At 49.5% G+C, this 21,052-nt stretch overlaps 1 protein-coding gene across 3 annotated transcripts in view; it reads left to right on the top strand.

The window, feature by feature from the left end:
• ITSN1 (intersectin 1) overlaps window positions 1–21,052 on the top strand; it is a 107,405-nt gene that overhangs the window by 22,986 nt on the left and 63,367 nt on the right. For 2 of the 3 annotated variants that reach the window (XM_084226746.1, XM_084226748.1), the window contains exons 2-11: window positions 2,779–2,838; window positions 4,018–4,110; window positions 4,771–4,834; window positions 10,873–11,033; window positions 12,495–12,671; window positions 13,226–13,319; window positions 15,435–15,535; window positions 16,584–16,647; window positions 18,720–18,857; window positions 19,685–19,800. In XM_084226746.1, coding sequence (XP_084082872.1) covers window positions 2,811–2,838; window positions 4,018–4,110; window positions 4,771–4,834; window positions 10,873–11,033; window positions 12,495–12,671; window positions 13,226–13,319; window positions 15,435–15,535; window positions 16,584–16,647; window positions 18,720–18,857; window positions 19,685–19,800 — 1,036 coding nt within the window. In that variant the 5' untranslated portion in view covers window positions 2,779–2,810. The remainder of the gene's footprint in view (window positions 1–2,778; window positions 2,839–4,017; window positions 4,111–4,770; window positions 4,835–10,872; window positions 11,034–12,494; window positions 12,672–13,225; window positions 13,320–15,434; window positions 15,536–16,583; window positions 16,648–18,719; window positions 18,858–19,684; window positions 19,801–21,052) is intronic. The other variant, XM_084226747.1, reaches the window with a different exon arrangement.

Below are 21,052 nucleotides of genomic sequence, written 5' to 3'. Positions count from 1 at the left end.
TTCAAAATAAGGTTGGAAATTGAGATGTCAGTTCTGGGCCCTCACTGCAATAGAGACCTGGAGGGGCTGGAGTGTGTGCAGGGCAGGGGATGGGGCTGGGAAGGGGCTGGAGAATTCCTGGGGGAGCTGGGCAGGGGCTGAGCCTGGAGCAAAGGAGGCTCAGGGGGCCCTTGTGGCTCTGCACAAGTCCCTGCCAGGAGGGGACAGCCGGGGGGGTCGGGCTCTGCTGCCAGGGAACAGGGACAGGAGCAGAGGGAACGGCCTCAGGCTGGGCCAGGGCAGGCTCAGCTGGGACAGCAGCAGGAATTTGCCCATGGAAAGGGGGCTCAGGCCTTGGCAGGGGCTGCCCAGGGAGCTCTGCAGTGCCCATCCCTGCAGGTGTGCCCTGGAGGTGGCACTGAGTGCTCTGGGCTGGGGACAAGGTGGCCGTGGGGCACAGCTGGCACTGCCTGGGCTGGCAGGGCTTTGCCAGCCTCGGGGATCCTGTGCTGGATTTTTTGCTTTGCAATATATATATATGATATTTTAGAATATAACAACTGTGCCAGAAGTTTTGGGGGATAAATAATGCCTGTTCTCATCCCTGAGCCCTTCAACCCCCAAAACAGAACCACAGAGCAGCTTGGGTCAGGATGGACCTCAAAAGACCATCTGGTCCAGCCTTGGGGCCCCTGGTGCCACCCCAGCCATGCACAGTGAAACCTGTGCTTATGGAACTGAGGTGATCCATCAGCAATGAACAGCAAACTCCAGCGTATTCCAGTCAGGGAGAGGTTTGCCTTGCCCTCAGTTTGCTTCCCTCTCTGTCTGCAGGCAGCTTTGCTTTGGGTTTCAGCCTCTCACATTTAAACACAGCTCTCTGCTCCCTCTCTTCATTCCCCCAGCTGGCTTTGGTTTTTTCTCACTTTCTTCTTTTTTTTTCTTCCCTCTGGAAGTTCTTTGGAATAGTTTCTGCTTTCCTTGGCATCCAGCACGGGGCTGGTGTTCAGACTTCCCACTCCCTCTCCTCTTCCCTCAAGGTAAAGGGGAGTCAATTCCTTTGGAATCCTGGCAGGTTGTGGAGGAGGCTCTTCCCTGAAGGGCTGAGCCTGTAAATGCTCTGCTGCTTCCCCTTGTGCTGAAAAGGAACAGATAATATGGAAACTGCCTGGGCTCTGAGAGGGGGGACTTCAGGGACTTCTGCTTTTAGGTTTAGATTTTCCTGCCTTTTTTTTTTTTTTCTTTTTTTGTGTATGTGTGAGTTTTTTGGCCTTTTTTGGTGGGGTTTTTTTTTTGGTTTTTTTTTTTTTTTTTTGGTGGCTTTTTTTCTTTAAGTTTGGTTTTCTTTTAATTTTCTTTTTGTTTGTTCGGATTTTTTCCCCCTCCTTCTTTGTTCCCCCTCCTTTTTACCTCTTTATTTTTTTTCCATTTTTTTTTCCCCTCAAGGTTTCCTTGCAGTCATAAAATCCAGCAGCATCACTGAATTCTTGCCCAGAACAGAGAACAATAAGCAAACAGGCAAAGATAAAAGTGCTGATCTTTCAGCACTTCAGGAGTGCTTCTGGGAGAGCCTCACAGCTCAGGGAGCTGCTCTGAACCCTTGGATCTCTGCACCTGGAATTTGAAACTTTTGGGATGACCCTTGGGAGCAGCATCAGCTGCCTTCGCTGGCCTGGGGCTCAGGGCTTTGGGGTCACGTGCTTGGCCAGATCAGGAGGAAAAAGAGTCAGGATTGTGTCCATCATTCCCCAAATTCCAACTGCTGGGGAGCCTGGCTGGCCAAAGTGCCAGGGGTTTGTGCAGGGACATCTGGGGAGGGGATGCAGAGGAGGTTCCCAAGTTGGAAGCCAGAGGAGAATGTGGGAAGTGTGAAAGGGGGATGGGCAGGGGAGCAAACAGGAATTCAGACAAAAGGAAATTGTTGGCGCAAGTGAATGCCTTTTCTTAGGGATATTGATAAATTTCTGCCGCTGTTCAGGCGGCCTAAATGATTCTCCTGATTCTGTTCCCTTTTGCCTTTCTGCTGTTGCCTGGAAGACACGAGTGGAATCTCACAGGACAAGAGGCCATGGCTCATTGTTGTGCTGGCCATTGTCCCCTGGCTCAGGCAGCTCATGTCAGCCTTTGTGTGCAGCAAGAAAAATGGTTTTCCTTCTCTGCGTCCAGATGAAATTTGGAGCCTGTGTGGTGCCTTTGTTGGCAGAGCCAGTAGTGCTCTCCTGGAGGCTCCCCTGCCCTCCCTCTGCACCTTGGGCCCTTGGTGCTCCTCAGGGCTGGGGCTGGGCTGGGGACACAGCAGGACATGCAGTTTAATCTCCATGGATCCATAATTTAATGTAAGGCAGGGCATTTGCTGTCAGGAATTAAAACCAGATCACTGATGTGGGTTGCAGCCGTTGGAAATGGAGCCAGTTCCCCTCTAAGCAGGAGCAGGGGTTGTGACACTCAGGAAAGTCATGGAGCCTAGAGCAGCATCCCTGGGATGGGACTGAGCTCTGCCCTCACTCCATCTCTGGCTATTTATAAATAAATACATATTTGTAACTTCAGGCTGGTTTTGAGGCCATTCTTAAAGCAGAATGAAATGTAGCTGTTTGCTGGTAGGAAGGTGCCCTCATAGATGCACAGGGAAGTGCAAAAATGAGACACTGACTTTTGTTAATCCCAGTTGGTGTGGGAAGTATTGATACAATCCTGTTTCTTCACTGCCTTTTTTTTTTCTGTAGTAATTAATCATACAGAAAATAGATGGAAAATGGAAGATAATGTTGAATATCTAATTTTTTTTTTCTTTTCCAGGCATCTATTAACAAGCTAAAAGTGACAGAACCATGGCTCAGTTTCCAACACCTTTTGGGGGTAAGTGGTTTCTGGTGTGTTCTGAGCTGTTCCTGTGTGCAAAAACTTGTTATAAACATGTTCCTTTCCAAGAGTTTTCTCTAGGGAAGTGTTTGTGCATCTCTCTGAGCTGAGAGTTGCTGGGCTTTATGGTGGCTTTGCAGGCACCTCCCAGCCAAGAGTCCAGAGCCCTGGTGCTGCATCCATCCCTTCCAGCCCCAGCCTGTGGCCCTGCAGGGCACAGCCAGGCACAGCCAGGCCACTCAGGCACTGGGCCCCCACCTCATCCTGTCCACCTGCCCTGGAGAAGTGCAGATGCGTTTTCCTCTCAGGGTTTCTGGACTTGGTAGTTGCTGAAAGGTCCAGCAGTTGCCTTAGGGTGGTATCACTGCCAGCTCTTCCCTTGTTGTCCCATCACTCACATTTAGGTTAGAACAAAAGTGACACATTTCTTATCTCTTCATTTACAACAGGGGAAGTTGCAGCATCTGGAAATGCAGTGAAAAGTCCAGGATGGGCCCTGGCAGTGCAGTAGGGACAGGATTTTTTGCTATTCCCATGAAATCACAGAATCCTACACTAGGCTGGGATGCTCATCCCATCCCAGCCCTGCCCTGGCAGGGACACCTCCCACTGCCCCAGGCTGCTCCCAGCCCCAGTGTCCAGCCTGGCCTTGGGCACTGCCAGGGATCCAGGGGCAGCCCCAGCTGCTCTGGGCACCCTGTGCCAGGGTTGCCCACCCTGCCAGGGAACAATTCCTGCTGTGAAACTCAGCCAGATTTCCCCTCTTTGGTCTGAACCCATCCCTGTCACTCAGTTCTGATGAGCAGTCAGTCCCTCTTCCTTGCAGGCCCCTTCAGATCTGGGAATCCGTCTGGGAGTTGGGATTTGCAGCTGATTTGCAGGAGGGTTGCAAAGAGAAATCCCAGTGCTGAACCACAGAAACTGCTCTGGTTGTACCTCAAGGGTGCATCTGCTGAGGGCTGCTCCGTGGGCAGGTTGGGGGGACACTGGGGGAAGAGGTGCCTTTGCAGGCAGAGGAACTGGAATTTCAGCTGGGTGTGCTCTGGGGACAAATGGCCTCCCACCCTTGGGCTGTTTGAGGGGGCCCAGACTGCTGAGATAATTATACTCAGAAAGAAAAGAGGGTATTTTTTAGGTAATGTTTCTTAGTGTCATTTCTCCGTTTCTTTGAACCAGGCAACCTGGATATCTGGGCTATTACTGTGGAGGAGAGAGCAAAACATGATCAACAGTTCCATAGTCTGAAACCAACTGCAGGATTTATCACTGGTAAACAAACAGCTTCCACTTCTCATTTCATTTAGGTAAATCTGAACTAGGGAGCCTAAATGTGTACAGAGCTGCCTGGGAGACATATGGGCATAATCATTAGAAAATTTGAACAGGTATTTCTTATTTTATATCTCATTGTTCAAATATTTTGCCACATCAGCCCCAACTTTTCTGTTATGTTTCTGATATTTTCTATTCCCCATCCTGCTGTGGAAGGCAGTGATGTGTTCTTTGTGCCTGGGGTCAGCTCACTATATTCATATTATGATAAATAAAAGGTCTGATTAAATAAAGGTGTGTCACTTTAACTGAAATCAGGTTTAGAAATCCAATTTGTACAGCACTGACATCAGCATGGATGACCTCTTGGAAAGATCTAAATGCAGAACTGATTGAAGCAGTGGGAAGCAAAGCTCCAAATCAAGGAATTGCACTGATCCTGATAAATTTTCATCAAACTTTGGTCTCAAAGGCAATAGGAGGCCTCCTCTTCATTGCTGTGTTTTGTTACATTGAATTTTCTTGGTGCTTTGTACATGTTCATCAGTCATGGCATGGGCTGGCCTTCTCTTGCAGATGTTTTTGCCTCCTGATGCCCCATTCCCTCTGCCAGGTGTGTGGAGCTGGAGCTGAAGCCATGTCATTTTTATTTTACAGGTGATCAAGCCAGGAACTTTTTTTTCCAATCTGGGTTACCTCAGCCGGTGCTAGCACAGATATGGTGAGTGTGGGGTGGGCTTGGGGCTGGGGCTGGGCCCTCCTGGGGTCCCCCAGGCCCAGGGTTGGGGCCAGCCCTGCTCAGGGGGATCTGCATCCAGGGCTCCCTCGGGCAGTGCCAGGCTGGGTGGCTGTGGCTGTGCCCCAGGGCAGGGAGCTCTGCAGGGCTGGGCTCAGTGGGGTGAGGGTCAACAGGGACAAGTGCTGGCTCCTGCCCTGGGGCCACCACAACCCCACAGAGCTCTCAGTCGTGGGGCACAGGGCTGGGAAAGGCCCTGGGGGTGCTGGTGCCAGTGGCTGGACACGAGCCCAGGAGTGCCCAGGTGTCCCCAGGTGGGCAGGAGGCCAGTGGCCCTGAGCTGTCCCAGCAAATGGCATTTTGGGAGTTGGCAGTTTCAAACTCTGATTTCAAATTGCTAAATGCTTTCAGCTCTGTTAGAACTGACTACAATACAATTATACAATTGCTAAGCACAGTAATTAGTAATAAATCTGCTAATGGGAGAGCCTAGGCAAGACCTGGAGGGTTTGTTACAAAAATGAAGATTGACCTAGTCTGTTTCCATTGGAGTTGGAGTCTAAGCTTGAAACTGGAAATTTTTGTCACTCCTTGGTGAGTTCAGCCAGATCCAAATCTGTGCCCATTCCACAGCACAGGCATTCCCACAGTGCCAGATTTTCCAGCAGGAATGAAGGGTTTGACCCTGCCAGACCTGGACCTGTGTGTGGAGGGACAGGAGCCAGGGAATGGCTGCCAGTGCCAGAGGGCAGGGCTGGGTGGGATCTTGGCAATGAGGAATTGTTCCCTGGCAGGGTGGGCAGGGCTGGGATGGAATTCCATCCCTGCATCCCTGGCAGTGCCCAAGGCCAGGCTGGACCCTGGGGCTGGAGCAGCCTGGGGCAGTGGGAGGTGTCCCTGCCATGGCAGGGGTGGGATGGGATGAGCTTTAAGGTCCCTCCCAACCCAAATAATTCCATAATTCTATGATTATTCATGATTTGCATTAATAATATTACTACCAGCACAGATATTGGTATGAGACAGAGAGAATTAAAACTGGTTTTCATTCTGGATTGGTAAGAGGGATAGACAACTTTGGGGGAATCTGTTCCCTTTTCCTCTGTGAGCTATTTGAGAAGGAGTTTATTGCCATTACAAAAACTTTCTGGTGCAGTTAAGGACTGTTAAAGGCAGAATTTTGCTCTGACAGGAGAAAGAGGAGAATTATCTTATTGCTTGGGAAATCTGCATGCCCAGACCTACATGGCTTTTAAATAAAGAGCTTATTTTCTTTTCTGATAATCTTCATCTTACAAATATCAAAGCTGGACTGGTTGTCTTATTTGCTGAAGCCTCAGTGTTCAAATGTCCCTTTGGAACTTCTCTTGCCTCTGAATTAAACAAGGAAAGAAGTTTTGTCTTAAACAAGACATCCTTTCTCCAAAAATCTTCCATAGGCCTTGGCTTTAAATAGGTATTAACAAATCCAAACAGTTGTAAATAGTCTGACTAAGGATCTCTTCCTCTCTGAATTATTCAGTTTTCCAGGCTCTTGAGAGGAAGGGAATCATTCCACTCCCTCTGGAGTTGTCATAGAGACAAGACCTGCACATTTTTGTTAATGAAGCTGAACTAAAACTTATTCAAGCTGCCTTTCTTAATCATAAAGCAGCTCATGGACATTCATTTCTCTCTGTCTCTTTTTTTCTTTTTAATTTGGTCATCTCTGAATGAAAAGAAGTAAATATTTAAGTAAAAATCTTTATACAGATCCTTGAGTACTTTGGAGGGGGAGTTTTGGAGAAATGAGCCTGAAATCTCTGAGAGATGGGAGCTGCTGCTCTTCCATCAGTGTTTGCTCCTGGAATAGCTGGGTTGGGCTTTTGGAGGTGGCATTTGATTGTTACTGGGAGAGAAGGGGAGGTACAGGAGTCCTCAAGGAAGGAAAGTAATTCTGAGTTAAAACAACTTGTAAAACTCTGGAATTAATTTCTGATCTAAGAAATCCCAGGATGGTTTGGGCTGGGAGGGACCTTAAAGCTCATCCCATCCCACCCCTGCCATGGCAGGGACACCTCCCACTGCCCCAGGCTGCTCCAGCCCCAGTGTCCAGCCTGGCCTGGGACACTGCCAGGGATCCAGGGGAGTCCCTGAGGAAGTGTCTGTCTGTCTGTCTGGGTGTGCTGTTCTGGAGGTGTTTTCCTGTTCTTGGTCATTCTGCTGATCGTAGCTCCAGCTGACTGTGACAGTGTGAGAGAAGCCTGGCCTGTGTTTGCTAAGGATCCCTCCCAGCTGGGGGACACAGGGAGTCACAGTCTGATCAGTGCCTCACTTCTGGGCCCACAAAAACTTCCCCAGAACCCACAGTCCTTCAAAACAGCAGGTTTTGTTAGCAGTGAGAATTCCTGTGTCCCTTGTACTCCTTGTGCAAGGAAAGAAGTCTCTGGGACCTCAGTGAGCAGAGGAGTGAGGTATTATGGTCTGCCATGGCAGCTTCTGTGCTGCTCTGCCCTTCACCAGCTCCAGACTCCTCCAGGCTGGTGATCAATTAAGAAGCCTCTAATTGGGCTTTGAGCTGGGCCTGCAGTGGCTTGGGAGATAACTGTGCTTAAGCAGAATAATCTGCCTTTCTTGAGAGCCCTGAGGAATGGGGCTCAAAGAGCATCTCCTGTGTGGCCTGGCCCTGGAATGAAAGGAGAGCTGAAATAATCACTGCCAGCTGTTCTCCATGCTTTTGGGGTTACTTATTTTGTCAGCACAGAGGCCCTGGGTGACTTCCTTGTTCTTGACATCTGCTTCCCTTCCCACCTTCCTAAATCTGTGTCCAGGGGTGGCAAAGTGGGGGAATTCTGGTAATTCCTGCCCAAGCATCCATGGTGTGCCTGGGGCCAGAGACCTGAGTGCTGCTCACTGCTGGTGGCTGAGCCTGTGCCACATCTGGGACTGTGCAACCCAGGGGGGATGTCCAGCTGAATGAGTCCAGATTTGGGAACTGCACAGGGATCCCTGCCTTAGCACAGGGCTGCTTGCAGGGATGGGTGGTTTGTGTGCTAATTGCAGCACGTGTGGTGGGAACGCTGCCCCTGTTCAGTTTCTGCACCTCATACATGCAAAAGTAATCCAGCTGGCTTTTCATTCCACAGAAAAGATGAGAGAAAAGAGGAGGAAAAGATCCATGGGGAAGGATTTGTCAGCACTGAGCCCTGGGGTGGTGCTGAGCCCACTGCAGCCTTTGTCATTAGATACAAGCACAGGCCTGGCCTTCAGAAGATAATAAATACTTAGTCAATGTTTAATCCATTTACCCTGCACTGGTTCCGGCCAGGCCACAAGTGAAACGAATGCAAGGGCACCACATTGTCCCAATCTCATTAGGAGCAGAAATTAGTGGAATTAGGTGGTGTTTGTTGGCTCTCTGCATTTCAGGTGCTGCTTGTTCCAGAGCAGCACAGTAAAATCCAGCAGCCTGACACCAACTTCTGCAACTAGAAATGGAAATGTGTCCTATTTTAGCAGGAAGAGTTTGTCAGACAAAAGCTGCTTTTTCTTTGCACTCTGTAAAACTGGAGAAATTCTGGGGGGTGCAGAGAACTCTCTGCACTGATATTTGTGCTGGTAATTTCAATAATGAAGCTGTTGGTGTAGAGTAAAGGAGTTCACAGAAGGTCAGATGTTGAATGAAAAGCTACAGCTGCTGATGTGAATTGGAGTTCAATGAGAGCAGTGACACTGGTGCGCATCAGAGTTTCTGAATGCTGGGGAATTAATGTTTTCCCATGTAGGATGCAAAGATTTGCTGTGTCCCAGCAGGAAATGGTGCCTGGGTGATCTTTACTCTTCCTGCATTTTCCTGGCAGGGATAGAACCCACTGAGGGTCTAATAGAATTAATAAAAGGTTTTTATCTTGTAAATCAAAGTATTTGCAGGTGTAGAAGCCACTGGTAAGACTATTATGGGACAGGCTGGGAGAGCTGGGGGTGCTCACCTGCAGAGGAGAAGGCTCCAGGCAGAGCTCAGAGCCCCTGGCAGGGCCTGAAGGGGCTCCAGGAGAGCTGCAGAGGGACTGGGGACAAGGATGCAGGGACAGGAGCCAGGGAATGGCTGCCAGTGCCAGAGGGCAGGGCTGGGTGGGATCTTGGCAATGAGGAATTGTTCCCTGGCAGGGTGGGCAGGCCCTGGGATGGAATTCCATCCCTGGATCCCTGGCAGTGCCCAAGGCCAGGCTGGACACTGGGGCTGGAGCAGCCTGGGGCAGTGGGAGGTGTCCCTGCCATGGCAGGGCTGGGATGAAATGAGCTTTGAGGTCCCTCCCAGCCCAGCCCAGTCTGGGGTTCTGGGATTCAGCATCTTCCAGGCACAGGTGCAGCACGTGCTTTAGAAGGGTATCAGTGTCTGTGTCTCAGTGTCCTTTTCAGACTTGCTTTGAATGCTTCTCCCAGATTTTAGTTCTGTTATTTAGCCCCATGGCATCAGAACTGGTGGATTAAGGCAGCTACACCACTGGAAATCCTTTCTTAGGAGTACTGGAGAGGTTTGGAGTGTCTTTGATGCTGCTGGGGATCTAAACCTATGCCAGCCCCTGCTGGCATCTGCCTCTCCATGGGGGTTTTCAAGTTTTGGGTTTTTTTGGAGTGGGAGGATTTCCATTTTGCCACTACCTTTACCTGGCTGTCTCCTTGTGTATCAGTTAGAAATAGCTGTCAGTTCACTGGGGTACTTTTGGGATAACTTTCAACCTAGCTGCCCAAAAACTCTCCTTGAGAGGAATTTGATCAGAAATGAAGCTCTGGTTCAGCCACACTTCCCAGGGCCACACCCAGGACATAGAAGTAAATGCATGAACTTCCAAATCTGTATTATTCCATTGCTGAAATCTGTACTTAATTCTTCAAACAAATGCAAAGAAATAAGCATGGTTCTCAAAAGTAAGTGTACAGCTGATGTGCATTTACTCAGGGGTTTTTGGTGTGCAGTGGCAGGAACTGACACTCTTCTTCCTGCTTCTCTCCCCCCAAGCTCCCAGCCCTATTCCCTGCTGAGCTGGGTTTTCTTAACTAGCAAGGCAAGGAACAAAAAGCAGACTGTTTAAGTCAGACTCCTTTCCCTGAAAGCCTATTCAAGGCCTAGGCTCAATGTTTCATCTTGAGTGCTATTGTTTAATTGAAAACACATTTGCACACTCCCAGATGGAGCAGTGCTGAGGGGAGTCACAGATTTAAAGAATGTTTTATTTTAAGTGGAGCTAAAGTACAGATTTGCAGACTCAGTGATTTGCTTCTCTGTGGTGCTGTTTTAGGACCCTGTGCTTTCTTTGCTGTGATTTTGCAAAGTTTTTCTGCAGCTGCATTTGTTCTGGATGCTTCGTTGTAATTCCTCCAAGAGTTGAAAAACAACTTCAAAAATATTTATTAATCGCCCAAGGAAAGAAGTCAAGGAGCTCTTAAGTTTAAATAGTGTCTTAGTTTTAGCCTGGCATCATTTTGGGTGGAAATTAGCGAGAATGTCAGAATTCCTGAGGCTGGCAAAGCCCTGCCAGCCCAGGCAGTGCCAGCTGTGCCCCACGGCCACCTTGTCCCCAGCCCAGAGCACTCAGTGCCACCTCCAGGGCACACCTGCAGGGATGGGCACTGCAGAGCTCCCTGGGCAGCCCCTGCCAAGGCCTGAGCCCCCTTTCCATGGGCAAATTCCTGCTGCTGTCCCAGCTGAGCCTGCCCTGGCCCAGCCTGAGGCCGTTCCCTCTGCTCCTGTCCCTGTTCCCTGGCAGCAGAGCCCGACCCCCCCGGCTGTCCCCTCCTGGCAGGGACTTGTGCAGAGCCACAAGGGCCCCCTGAGCCTCCTTTGCTCCAGGCTCAGCCCCTTCCCAGCTCCCTCAGGAATGCTCCAGCCCCTTCCCAGCTCCCTCAGGAATTCTCCAGCCCCTTCCCAGCTCCCTCAGCCCCTCCATCAGCCTCAAATATCCGCACTCATGTGAGCCTGCTCCTGGGGCAGGGCCTGAAGTTCCACATTGCAGGATGTAACTGTGCAAACCTGTGTTTTGCAGGGCTCTAGCTGACATGAACAATGATGGGAGGATGGATCCCTTGGAGTTTTCCATAGCTATGAAACTCATCAAACTGAAGCTCCAGGGGTACCAGCTCCCGGCCGCGCTGCCGCCCGTCATGAAGCAGCCGCCCCTCGCCCTGCCCGGTGCCCCAGGATTTGGTAAGATCCCTCTTCTCCTCCATTTTCCTCACTGTTGCCTGGGACTGCAGCAATTCCTTTGACCTTTTGCAGTTTCTCCAAGAAAATTTGAGGGAGAAGTGCTTCTAAAAGCACATGGACTGAGACCCAGATGTTGCACATGCACCGAGAGGAATTGCACTGGGTTTTTGCCTGAGCTGTGAGCTCCTGTTTGCTTCAGGTTTGCACTGCTCCAAACAAAACCTGGCTCAGGTAGCAGGGCTAGTGCATTCCAAAGGGCCGGAGTTGTGGTTGAACTGTTGGCATTACTGGATCTCCAGCTTTGGCAAAATCTGCTCTGTTGTTCTTGAGCTTTTACAATCTGCTTTGATGAGCAGTGCTGCTCTGGTAGTAGCTGAACAGCTGCTGGGGTGAAGTATTGCCAAAGTCACCATCATTCCTAGGAAAAGAGTAGGGAAGATGAGATGGGGAAAAGAGGGAACAGAAAATAACCAAATAAAGCCAAACCTCTGGCACCTCGGTCCTGTCGTGAGAGGATCTTTCCCTTTCTGCTTTAGTCCTTGCTGTGGCTCAGGGTTATTGGTGCCTGGGAATCATGGAATGGTTTGGAATGGAAGGGACCTTAAAGCCCACCCAGTGCCTGCCCTGCCATGGCAGGGACACCTTCCATTTTCCCAGGCTGCTCCCAGCCCTGTCCAAGCTGATCTTGGGCACTGCCAGGGATCCAGGGGCAGCCCCAGCTGCTCTGGGCACCCTGTGCCAGGGCCTGCCCACCCTGCCAGGGAACAATCCCTAATTCCCAAGATCCCATCTAAATGTCCTGAGGAAAGGGAGAAGTGCCTTTGATAAGCTGCATGCAGCAGTGTGATTTGATCCACTGTAGCCCCCACAAGTTTTACAGCCAGAAATAAAATTCTTTGGAGGAAGACAGTGAAACTGGGCAGAGCCAATGCGGGCTAAGTGTGAAAAGGCAGAAGGAAATGAGCCCCCACAAAGCCCAGCCAAATGGTGATTCCCCTGTTCTCATTCCCTGTGGATTAATGTGAGCTGTTTGCACACCCCTTGTTCTTCCCCTGGCACCGCTGGCCCTCCTTAACCCCCTGGTTCCCTGCAGCTGTGCTTGCCCTCAGCCTCTCATTCCTGTGCTCTCCATCAGCTTTGCCCTGTCTCGTCCCAGCCCAGGGCAGGAGCACCAACCCTGCAGCTGCTGGGCCGGCCCGGGGCTCCTCCTCCCGGGGCTGCCAGCGCCGCTCCCCTCTCGGGGCAAGGCGCACAATCCCCTTTGTAGCAGATGCTGCTGGACAGCTGGGGGCAGTGCTGCCCCGCTCTGGGGCTGTCCCCGTGTCCCGTTCCTGTCCTGCTGTGCCAGCCCGGCCCGGGAGGGCTGTCCCGGGGTTGGGAGGTGCCGCTGGAGGTGTCGGTGACCCCGCGGCGCCGTCTCGGGTGTGCGTCAGAACCAACCTGTGCTTTTCTCGCCCGTAGGTCTCGGGGGCATTGCCAACATGCCATCCCTCACCACTGTGGCCCCGGTGCCCATGGCATCCATCCCAGTCGTGGGGATGTCCCCCCCACTGGTGTCCTCTGTCCCTGCCGCCGTCCCTCCCCTGGCTAACGGAGCTCCTGCTGTCATCCAGCCCCTGCCTGCTTTCGCTCACCCCGGTACGCCGCTCTCACTCTCTTCTCCTGCTCCTAACAGCTCCCCCGCATTTCCTGGGACACGTGGGATTAGCCACTCCAGTGATGCCTTTGGGGAAGGACTGTGCTTTGCTTTAGCCCACTTGGCACACTTGGAGAAGAGCTAAAAGAAGGAGTGTGGACATGGCCTCCCGCAGGAGTCCCTCGTGGTGAGAAAATAAAGCAGCGCTTGGAGAAATGAACTGCCAGGAAGCTGTTGCCTGGATATTGGGCCTCTCCTGTCTCTTTATACTGCTGTTTGTTAGGGTGACTTTAATCCTGAACTACATATGGTTCCTAACATGTACCAAAATATCATTTGGTATCAACAGGGTTTCCATAAAGCTGTGGAAGTAAAAAGATATGAGGGAAGTGCCCTTGTGTTTCCCCCTGTCTTGCTGGACTCTCTGATCTTTATATTGGTAAAAAGTTCCCATCAGACCCACAGTGCTTGTACTGGATGTAGGAGTGAGTGAATGTCATGGGAATTGTCTGGGTCACTGTGAATAGCAATAAATTCCTGTTTTCTCTCTTCCCAGCCACTTTGCCAAAGAGTTCTTCCTTCAGCCGCTCGGGGCCGGGAGCTCAGCTCAATGCAAAGCTGCAAAAGGCACAATCCTTCGACGTGGCCAGGTGGGGCTGGGGCAGGGAGGGGCAGCCAGAGGGGCTTTGGGTCCCCAGGCTTGGGAAAACTCTTTCCTTTTCCCAAAGTACTCATCTGAAATAATAGTTCTGGCAGAATCAGTTCTGCAGAGGTACCACTTCAGCATTCTGTGGGGTGCTGTGGCTTTACTCCACCTTTTTAATGCTCCAGGAGCAGGGAATCCTGGAAATAGAGTAATTAACTACTGACAGTGCTGACATGATCTTCCCTTCATCTTTAGAACAGCATTTGCTTCTATAAACAAAACCTGCATGGTGCACAGACACTCCTGGTACTGGGAAAACAAGACAAGTAATGCATTATTTACAATTAGCAACTGCAGGGTCATTGCTCAAAGCAAAATGTTTCCTAGGTCTCATATTTTAAATGCACTCCACATCACTGTTTCTTCTATATTCTTCAAGTTCTGTGTGAAAAATCACTTTAAGGGCTTTTAGATTATTCCAAGACCTAGAAAAACATGTGGTTGGGCAAAAAGGGGTTTAGTGTGGTTTAAAAGAATGGATCCAACAAAATTAAACTTCCTGAGAGGAGTTAAGAGAGGGATTTCCCAAAGTCCTTATAAATCATGTGTCTCACAGATCTGTGGCACAGGTGTTTTGCCAGAGGAGAATGGCTTGGGACACAATTAAATGATGGTTTTGTTTTCATTTCCTTCTGCAGGCTTGTCTATTGCCCTGCTATTAGATAAGTGACACTACTCAGTATTGATTTGGAGTATTGACTCCAAATAATTAAAAGTCTTTCAAAACAATTCATTTTCTCTCTGAAACCTAAACTGGCCAGGAACAGAATAGGGATGCTCTGGTATAATTTATGTGGAACACAGAAATTCAAATGTGTGGAACCTCCAAATCCAGCAAAACTGAGGGGGAATTCCTATGGGTAAAAATTAAATATTTGGCCTCTTTTCTTATTTTCATTATTGAAGGGGCAGCTTGGTTTTGCTTTGCTCTCATGAGCAAAATGTAACTTTATATATTTAGGCTCAAGAGTTTAGAAATCAAAAATAAAAATAGAGATACTGCTTTGTGTCTTGTTGTGTGAGAGTGATTTATAAGGTCAGAAAAAGGACAAAGTTTGAATGTGCCTAAAGGCAGAAAAACTCCTCTCCTTGTTTTCAGAATTAGGATTCTCAGCCATCAAGCCTGGGAAATTAGAGCTGCAAATCAACTCAGCCTGTTATGGGAATGGATTAGAACTGGGAATGTTACATTCCTCACTTGGTCCACTAGGAGAACCTTTATGTTCAAGTGTGGCTTTTTCACACCTTTTTTTCTACATTTCCAGTATATTTTCACATTTATTTTCCTTCATCAGCTCTACTTGACTAAGAGAAACAGTTAAAGGCAGAGTAAAATGTTACTCTGCATTTCCTGTTACATGTTTAGGTAAAATCTTGTAGGTCTTCAGAACAATTTAGGTTCCTTCATTTTCTGCCAGTGAACAAAAAAGGAAAACACTTAAAAAAAAAAAAAAAAAAACCAAAAAACAAAACATCTTCCAAGAGATTGAATTGTGATAAATGTTTGCATACAAGAGGTCAAACCTGTGGTGGTTTCAGAAATATAGCAGGGAATATTAGATCATGGAATCATGGAATGGTTTGAGTTGGAAAGGACCTCACAGCCACCCAGTGCCACCCCTGCCGTGGCAGGGACACCTTCCCCTGTCCCAGGCTGCTCCAGCCCCAGTGTCCAGCCTGGCCTTGGGCACTGCCAGGGATCCAGGGGCACCTCAGAACCTCCCCACCCTCCCAGAAAAACTGGGGGAAAGAATATTTTCAGGCATAAAACTTGATCTCAGTGCAGCACTTCAGCCTCTTGTGAGGGGGCTGAGGGACAGGGTGCCCAGAGCAGCTGGGGCTGCCCCTGGATCCCTGGCAGTGCCCAAGGCCAGGCTGGACCCTGGGGCTGGAGCAGCCTGGGGCAGTGGGAGGTGTCCCTGCCATGGCAGGGTGGCACTGGGTGGGCTCTGAGGTCCCTCCAGCCCAAACCCTGCAGTGATTTATGACTCTGTGATTGTTCCCATGATCTTCCTGAGATGAACTCTCCAATTGTCCTGTTCTCCTGCCCTCCTTGCAGCTCTCCTGCCGTGGCAGAGTGGGCTGTGCCTCAGTCCTCACGGCTCAAGTACCGGCAGCTCTTCAACAGCCACGACAAAACCATGAGTGGACACCTGACAGGTACTGGCCCAGCTTCTCTTGTCTCTTTGTTTCGAGCTGTAAGAGCCAATTTCGTGCCACTGAGGGTGTTGTTCACATAGTAAGAGGCTCATCAGTATTTTTCTGTTTGAATCTCCCAAGTGCTCAGTGCTCTTGTCTAGAAGCAAATACTCATCACAGCTGGGATCATTTTATCACCATCTTTCCTTTATTTTCTGCAAAGCTGACCTTGGGAAATGTTTCTGGCAAAGGGCACAGTGGGTTCTGTGAAAATTTGTGCAGCCATTTCCAGTGCTTAGTTCACCCATGTGGTAATCACATATCCTCTGAACAGAGAAAGACATAGCTCTCTCCCAAGATTTTCCTGGGAAGCTGGGAGAAGCTGTAAGAAAGTTCAGAGAAGAGAATAAAAAACAATACTTCTCTCCCTTTGCTGCACCTGTTGTTGTGCACATGTAGAACGTGTTATGGAGATTGCTTACCAAAAGGTAGTTTCTTAATTAGACACTGGATAATGTTTAGGTAGATTGACCAATTAGGTTAAAGCTGTGTCTGACGGTCTGTAAGAGTTACAAGTTTCCTAATAGTATAGTATAATATAGTATGGCCTAATAAAACAAGTGATCAGCCTCCTGCAATCATAGAGTCAGTGCTAATTATTTCCTGTTCAGGGCACCATTACCATGATACACCCACTGCTGAGAGCAGTGGCCAGTTCCAGGGAGAGACTAGAACTGGTCCCCTGCCTTGATTTTACCAGTTGTGGCACACGTCTTTGTGGTTTAGAGCTTTCTTGGGTTTTAACCTGAGGGATTTGGTTGCCCAGAGCAGCTGGGGCTGCCCCTGGATCACTGGCAGTGCCCAAGGCCAGGCTGGACACTGGGGCTGGGACAGTGGGAGGTGTCAGGGGTGGCACTGGGTGGGCTCTGAGGTCCCTCCAACCCAACCCAGTCTGGGATTCTGTGGTTGTTGTGCAGAAGTGAAGTATTATTTCTTGGTTATTTGGGCGAGCCAAGTTCCTGCTGCTCACATCTCTTGCTTATTTTGTTAATATTTGTTTCCCTTTTAGGCCCCCAAGCAAGAACGATTCTCATGCAATCAAGTTTACCCCAGGCTCAGCTGGCTACAATATGGTAAAATAAATGTTTCCATTTCCATCCAAACACCAACTCTTCTGAAACCCCTGCCCTGGAGCCGGTGGGATTTTCTCCATTTTCAGTCTCACTGATAAATCACATGTTGCTCTTTGTCCTGTGTAACTTGATAAACAAAACCTGCACTTCCATGCCTTTACTAATAGTATCCCACAAGAGCACCAGGAGCATCTTTTGTGTTCCAAAACATCTTTTGTGTGATGATTTGGAAGTTGTGGTTCAATGCTGGTTTTTAGGCAGGGCAGATGTTCAGCATGCTGTGCCCTCCACATGCACTGATAGAGCACCAGAGGAGTTTACCTTTGCACAGGGGGTAGAACAGGAAGCTTAACCCAAGCCAAACTTTCTGTGGGCTTTCTCTGCCTTTTCCCTGGGTATGGGAGGGCTGATTTCCCAGGGACTGGACTTGCAGACCTGTACAGTAATGGATTTTAAAGACATTTGTCTCAGCTTCCCTTTTGCCTTCCAACTTGTTGTTTGCTGAACTTTATTATGTTTTTATTGCCCCATGGGAAGTTGTTCCTAATTAACTTCTGTCCTTTAGGAGTGTTTGCTTGAGAAGCATTGGAGCTGGCCCAGGGGCTCAGTGTGAGGATGGCAGTGGTGCAGTCACTCTGACAAGACCATTCAGCTGCACTTGTTCTCTTTGCAAAGCACTGGGAGTTGTGTTATAAATTAAAAACCGCTCTTTCCTTCTCTGTTTCCTAACAAAGGGATAAAAACAAACCAGCCCAGTCCCCCAGCAGATGATTAACCAAGAATTGCTCTGCTTTTGCCAGCCTTGGAGTGCTTGTGTGGGCAGGCAGCTGCCACCAGCTCCCTGCAGGAGCTGGGGATATTGACAGCTGCCAATAGCCTGGGATAAGGAGGGAATGTTCCAGCTCTTGTTGGTCCTTTCCTGGGCCCTGCTCTGGGCTGAGGTTTGTCAGCCCGTGCTGGGGCTGGAATCCCTGGCTCAGACACTCAAAGGGAAGAGGTGATGCTCAGCCTCTGGGCTGTCCTGGGAGTTCTGACCCAGCTGATCAGTCATTTCTGTGCCTGGTGCATTCCCAGTCTCCTGGCTTGTGCCTGGGCTCCAGCCTGAGGAGTTCAGTGCCACAGGTGTGGATGGAGTGAGGCTGGGATTGTCTCCCAAACTTAAATCCCATCAGCAAAGTCCTGTGCCTTGGGACTGCAGAAGGATTTATCACTTACTTCCCTTGGATTTTCACAGCATCATGGCAGATTTCCCTGCATGATTAGAGTGCAGCATGCTGGAGAAACAAATCCTGAGCTGAAGGGACCCCCAGAGATCCCCCAGTGCCACCCCTGCCCTGCCCAGACCCCCAGCAACCCCAGCCTGGGCATCCCTGGCAGCGCTGGCCAAAGGCTCCTGGAGCTCTGGCAGCCTCTGGGGAAGAGCCTTTCCCTACAATCCAACTTACTTCTGCCCTTGCCCACTCCAGCTGCTCCTGGGTGCTGTCCCTGGCTGTTAATTTTGTCCCACACCACCTGAACAGGAGTAAGAGCATTTTGTGCCTCTCTTGGAGCTCTGCTTTGGGGCCATCCAGAGACATGACTCTGTAATTTTTAATATGTGCATCATGCCAGCGTGGGCTGGTGCTTGTCAGGACTAGAACAGAACATCAATGGCTTTGATTGCACTGCCAGTGGGTGCCCTGGAATGTGAGATAGGAGCCTTCAGGGAGGAAGGAGACCAAACCTAAAAGTTCTGCCAAACACCTGAGCTGGTTTTTTTGGGTGTTCATGAGGTGCTCAAGAGAACTCCACTGGTCCAAGGTCCTTCTCTGGCACGAGCTCCTGGCAGCACTCAGAGCAGGTTAAAGAGAAGCTGTGGCTGCAAGGCTGGATTTCAGACAGCCACGAGAAATGGGGGAAATGGGGAAGCATTTGGGGTTTGCTTTTCATTTGTTCTGAAAAAAACAGAGTAGTGTGGAAAAAGTAGTGAAAAATGTGAATGAAATTGGAAGTGTATATGTTGAAACAATGTCTTTGAACAATGTTTTTTAATATTTAAGAATTTCCTTGCTTTGTCCCTTCCCTTTAACAAGGAATCTCTCTGACATTGATCAAGATGGGAAGCTGACAGCTGAGGAGTTTATCCTGGCTATGCACCTCATTGATGTAGCCATGTCTGGTCAGCCACTGCCTCCTGCCCTGCCTCCAGAGTACATCCCACCTTCATTCAGGTAACTGCTCATCCCTTGGGGGTCCCACCTCTGAGTTCTGTATGTCATTTGGGATGGTTCTGGGAGTGCCAAGTACAGGAACTGAGCAGTGACCCTTCTTCACCTTTTGCCCTGAGACCGGGGTTTGGGTGGGTGCTTATGCTGGCACACCTTCCAGACCTGCTCAGTCTGGCCATAGAAACCCAGATTTAAGTTCAGGCTTATACTCCTGCAGAGCAGTCAGAATGTATTGGAATTCCAGGATGGATTTGCACTGCACCACACCCAGACCTATTGGGTACAGCTGGGTTTGGGAACACTGGGGTCACTCATCACTTCTCTTGCTCCATTTCACTTCTTTGTGGAGAAATAGATGGGATGAAAGTAACAGCAATGAAAATAAGGGATTTTTTACTGTGTTCTGCAGGTATATGTCTAAAGAGTCCCAATTTTTGTGTATTCCACCTGGGATCTTGCTTTTAGCTTGACTATAGTGAGTTCTTCCTCTGTCTTTGCTGTTTTTGCTGTAGTTTAATTTAGCATTTCCCCGGGCCCAGACTGGATGGGGAAAAATCTCCCCCCAAGTGAGAGATCTTGGGGACAGGGTTGAACCCATCTGGAAGCAGAATTTGGGACTGGGGTTCTCAGCTCACCAGTGAACTGCTGGGATCCTGGAAAATCCTGTTCTGAGGCAATGGCTGAGTGAGACCCTCTGGGCAGCACTGAATGAACATTGAGTACCATGAAACATTACGGCATTGCATTTAATTTGATCTCATCATTAAATTCTAAATGGTTTGGGTAGCCTGGCTTCTGTTAAGCACCCCCAATTCCTGTTTCCTTGGCAGAAGGGTCCGCTCTGGCAGTGGCATTTCTGCTGCCAGCTCAGTGTCAGTAGACCAAAGGTTACCAGAAGAACCAGCATTGGAGGAAGAACAGCAGCAACTGGAAAAGAAATTACCAGGTGAGCAAGGGAAAGCAGGGATATTTAGTGTGCTGTTTCCAGAGGGTTTTCCCATCAGGTCACAGCTGGGAGGAAACATGGGCTGATGAGAAATGTTTTTCCAGGGCAGTTTGGGACAGGTCAGAGGCACAACCAAGTCTTTGCTGGGTCCAGCTCATTCCTGTGCCTGATCCTTGGGGTTGGTGGCACTGGAGATGGGAAGAGCCTTCAGGCTCCTCATCTCCTGCACTCACCACTCAGGCAGCCCTGGCACAGGATTGCAAGGAGGAATTCCTGCAGCCTTCATCCTCTGGCTTAGGTGGAGCAAAGCTTGGCTGAGGTGCTCTGTGGAAGATCCCAGTATTCCCACAGAGAGCTGTTTCCTTGGGCTTAATACAGATTTCAGCAATTCCAGGAAAAGAACTAAAGGAAGAGGGAATTGGCAGCTGGAAAGGGGCACAAACTGGGAAAGAGAAGAATTGAGCTGGTTCAGCTGGTGTTGGGCTGATGTGTCCAGCTGCGCACACTGGGAAGGCAATGTGGGCTCTCCCTGGCCTTGCATCCCAGAAATGTCCATGCTGGCCACACAAGGCAGAGAAACCTGCACTTTGGGCTGTGGGAATGGCACAGAGGGTATGAAAAGGAACAGAAGGTGAAGGGAAAGAACCATTTGGATGGAGGTGCTGAGGAGTGAAGAGAAGGAAGGGCGGCCCCTGGGACTGCAGAGGGATGTCAGGGAAGCTGTGCTGGAAGTGAGGCCGTTCTTTGAGGACAGCAGGTGGTGAGGATGTGGGTCTGCAGGAATCCAGACTTCTGGGCTCAGCTGCTCAAGAGCCAAAACCATTTCTTTTCCTGACAGTAATGAGTAATCTAATGAGAATAGCAACTTTAAGTAAGTTCTGGCCATTTACATAATGGCCTTTTGATGATGTCAGCAGCTGAATTCTTTGCACTAATGGAAGTGTTGGCTCTTGGACTGCTGCTATTATCCCTTGTACAGGGGAATTCCAGATCTGTGTCCTCATGGAGGATCAGCTGGAGAATGGTTTGTCTAAATTACTCCCCTTGATGAGCTTTGTGGAGAAACCTGGAGGCCTGAGGAATGGGAATTCCCTCCTTGCTTTGCTGAGAATGTGGCTTTGAGGATATCAACAACATCAAACTTTCACAGTTCTGTTTCTCCAAGGTACCTAGTCTGATTTAGGCCATCCTTTGAAACTTGTTCCTAGCTCATTTCTCTCTCAGCAATGTCTGTCCTGTTCCAGGGCATTTC

This window comes from Fringilla coelebs (genome assembly GCF_963513975.1).
Source record: "Fringilla coelebs genome assembly, chromosome: 2".
Taxonomy (NCBI): Eukaryota; Metazoa; Chordata; class Aves; order Passeriformes; family Fringillidae; genus Fringilla; species Fringilla coelebs.
This window is presented reverse-complemented; position numbering and strand designations above follow the sequence as displayed.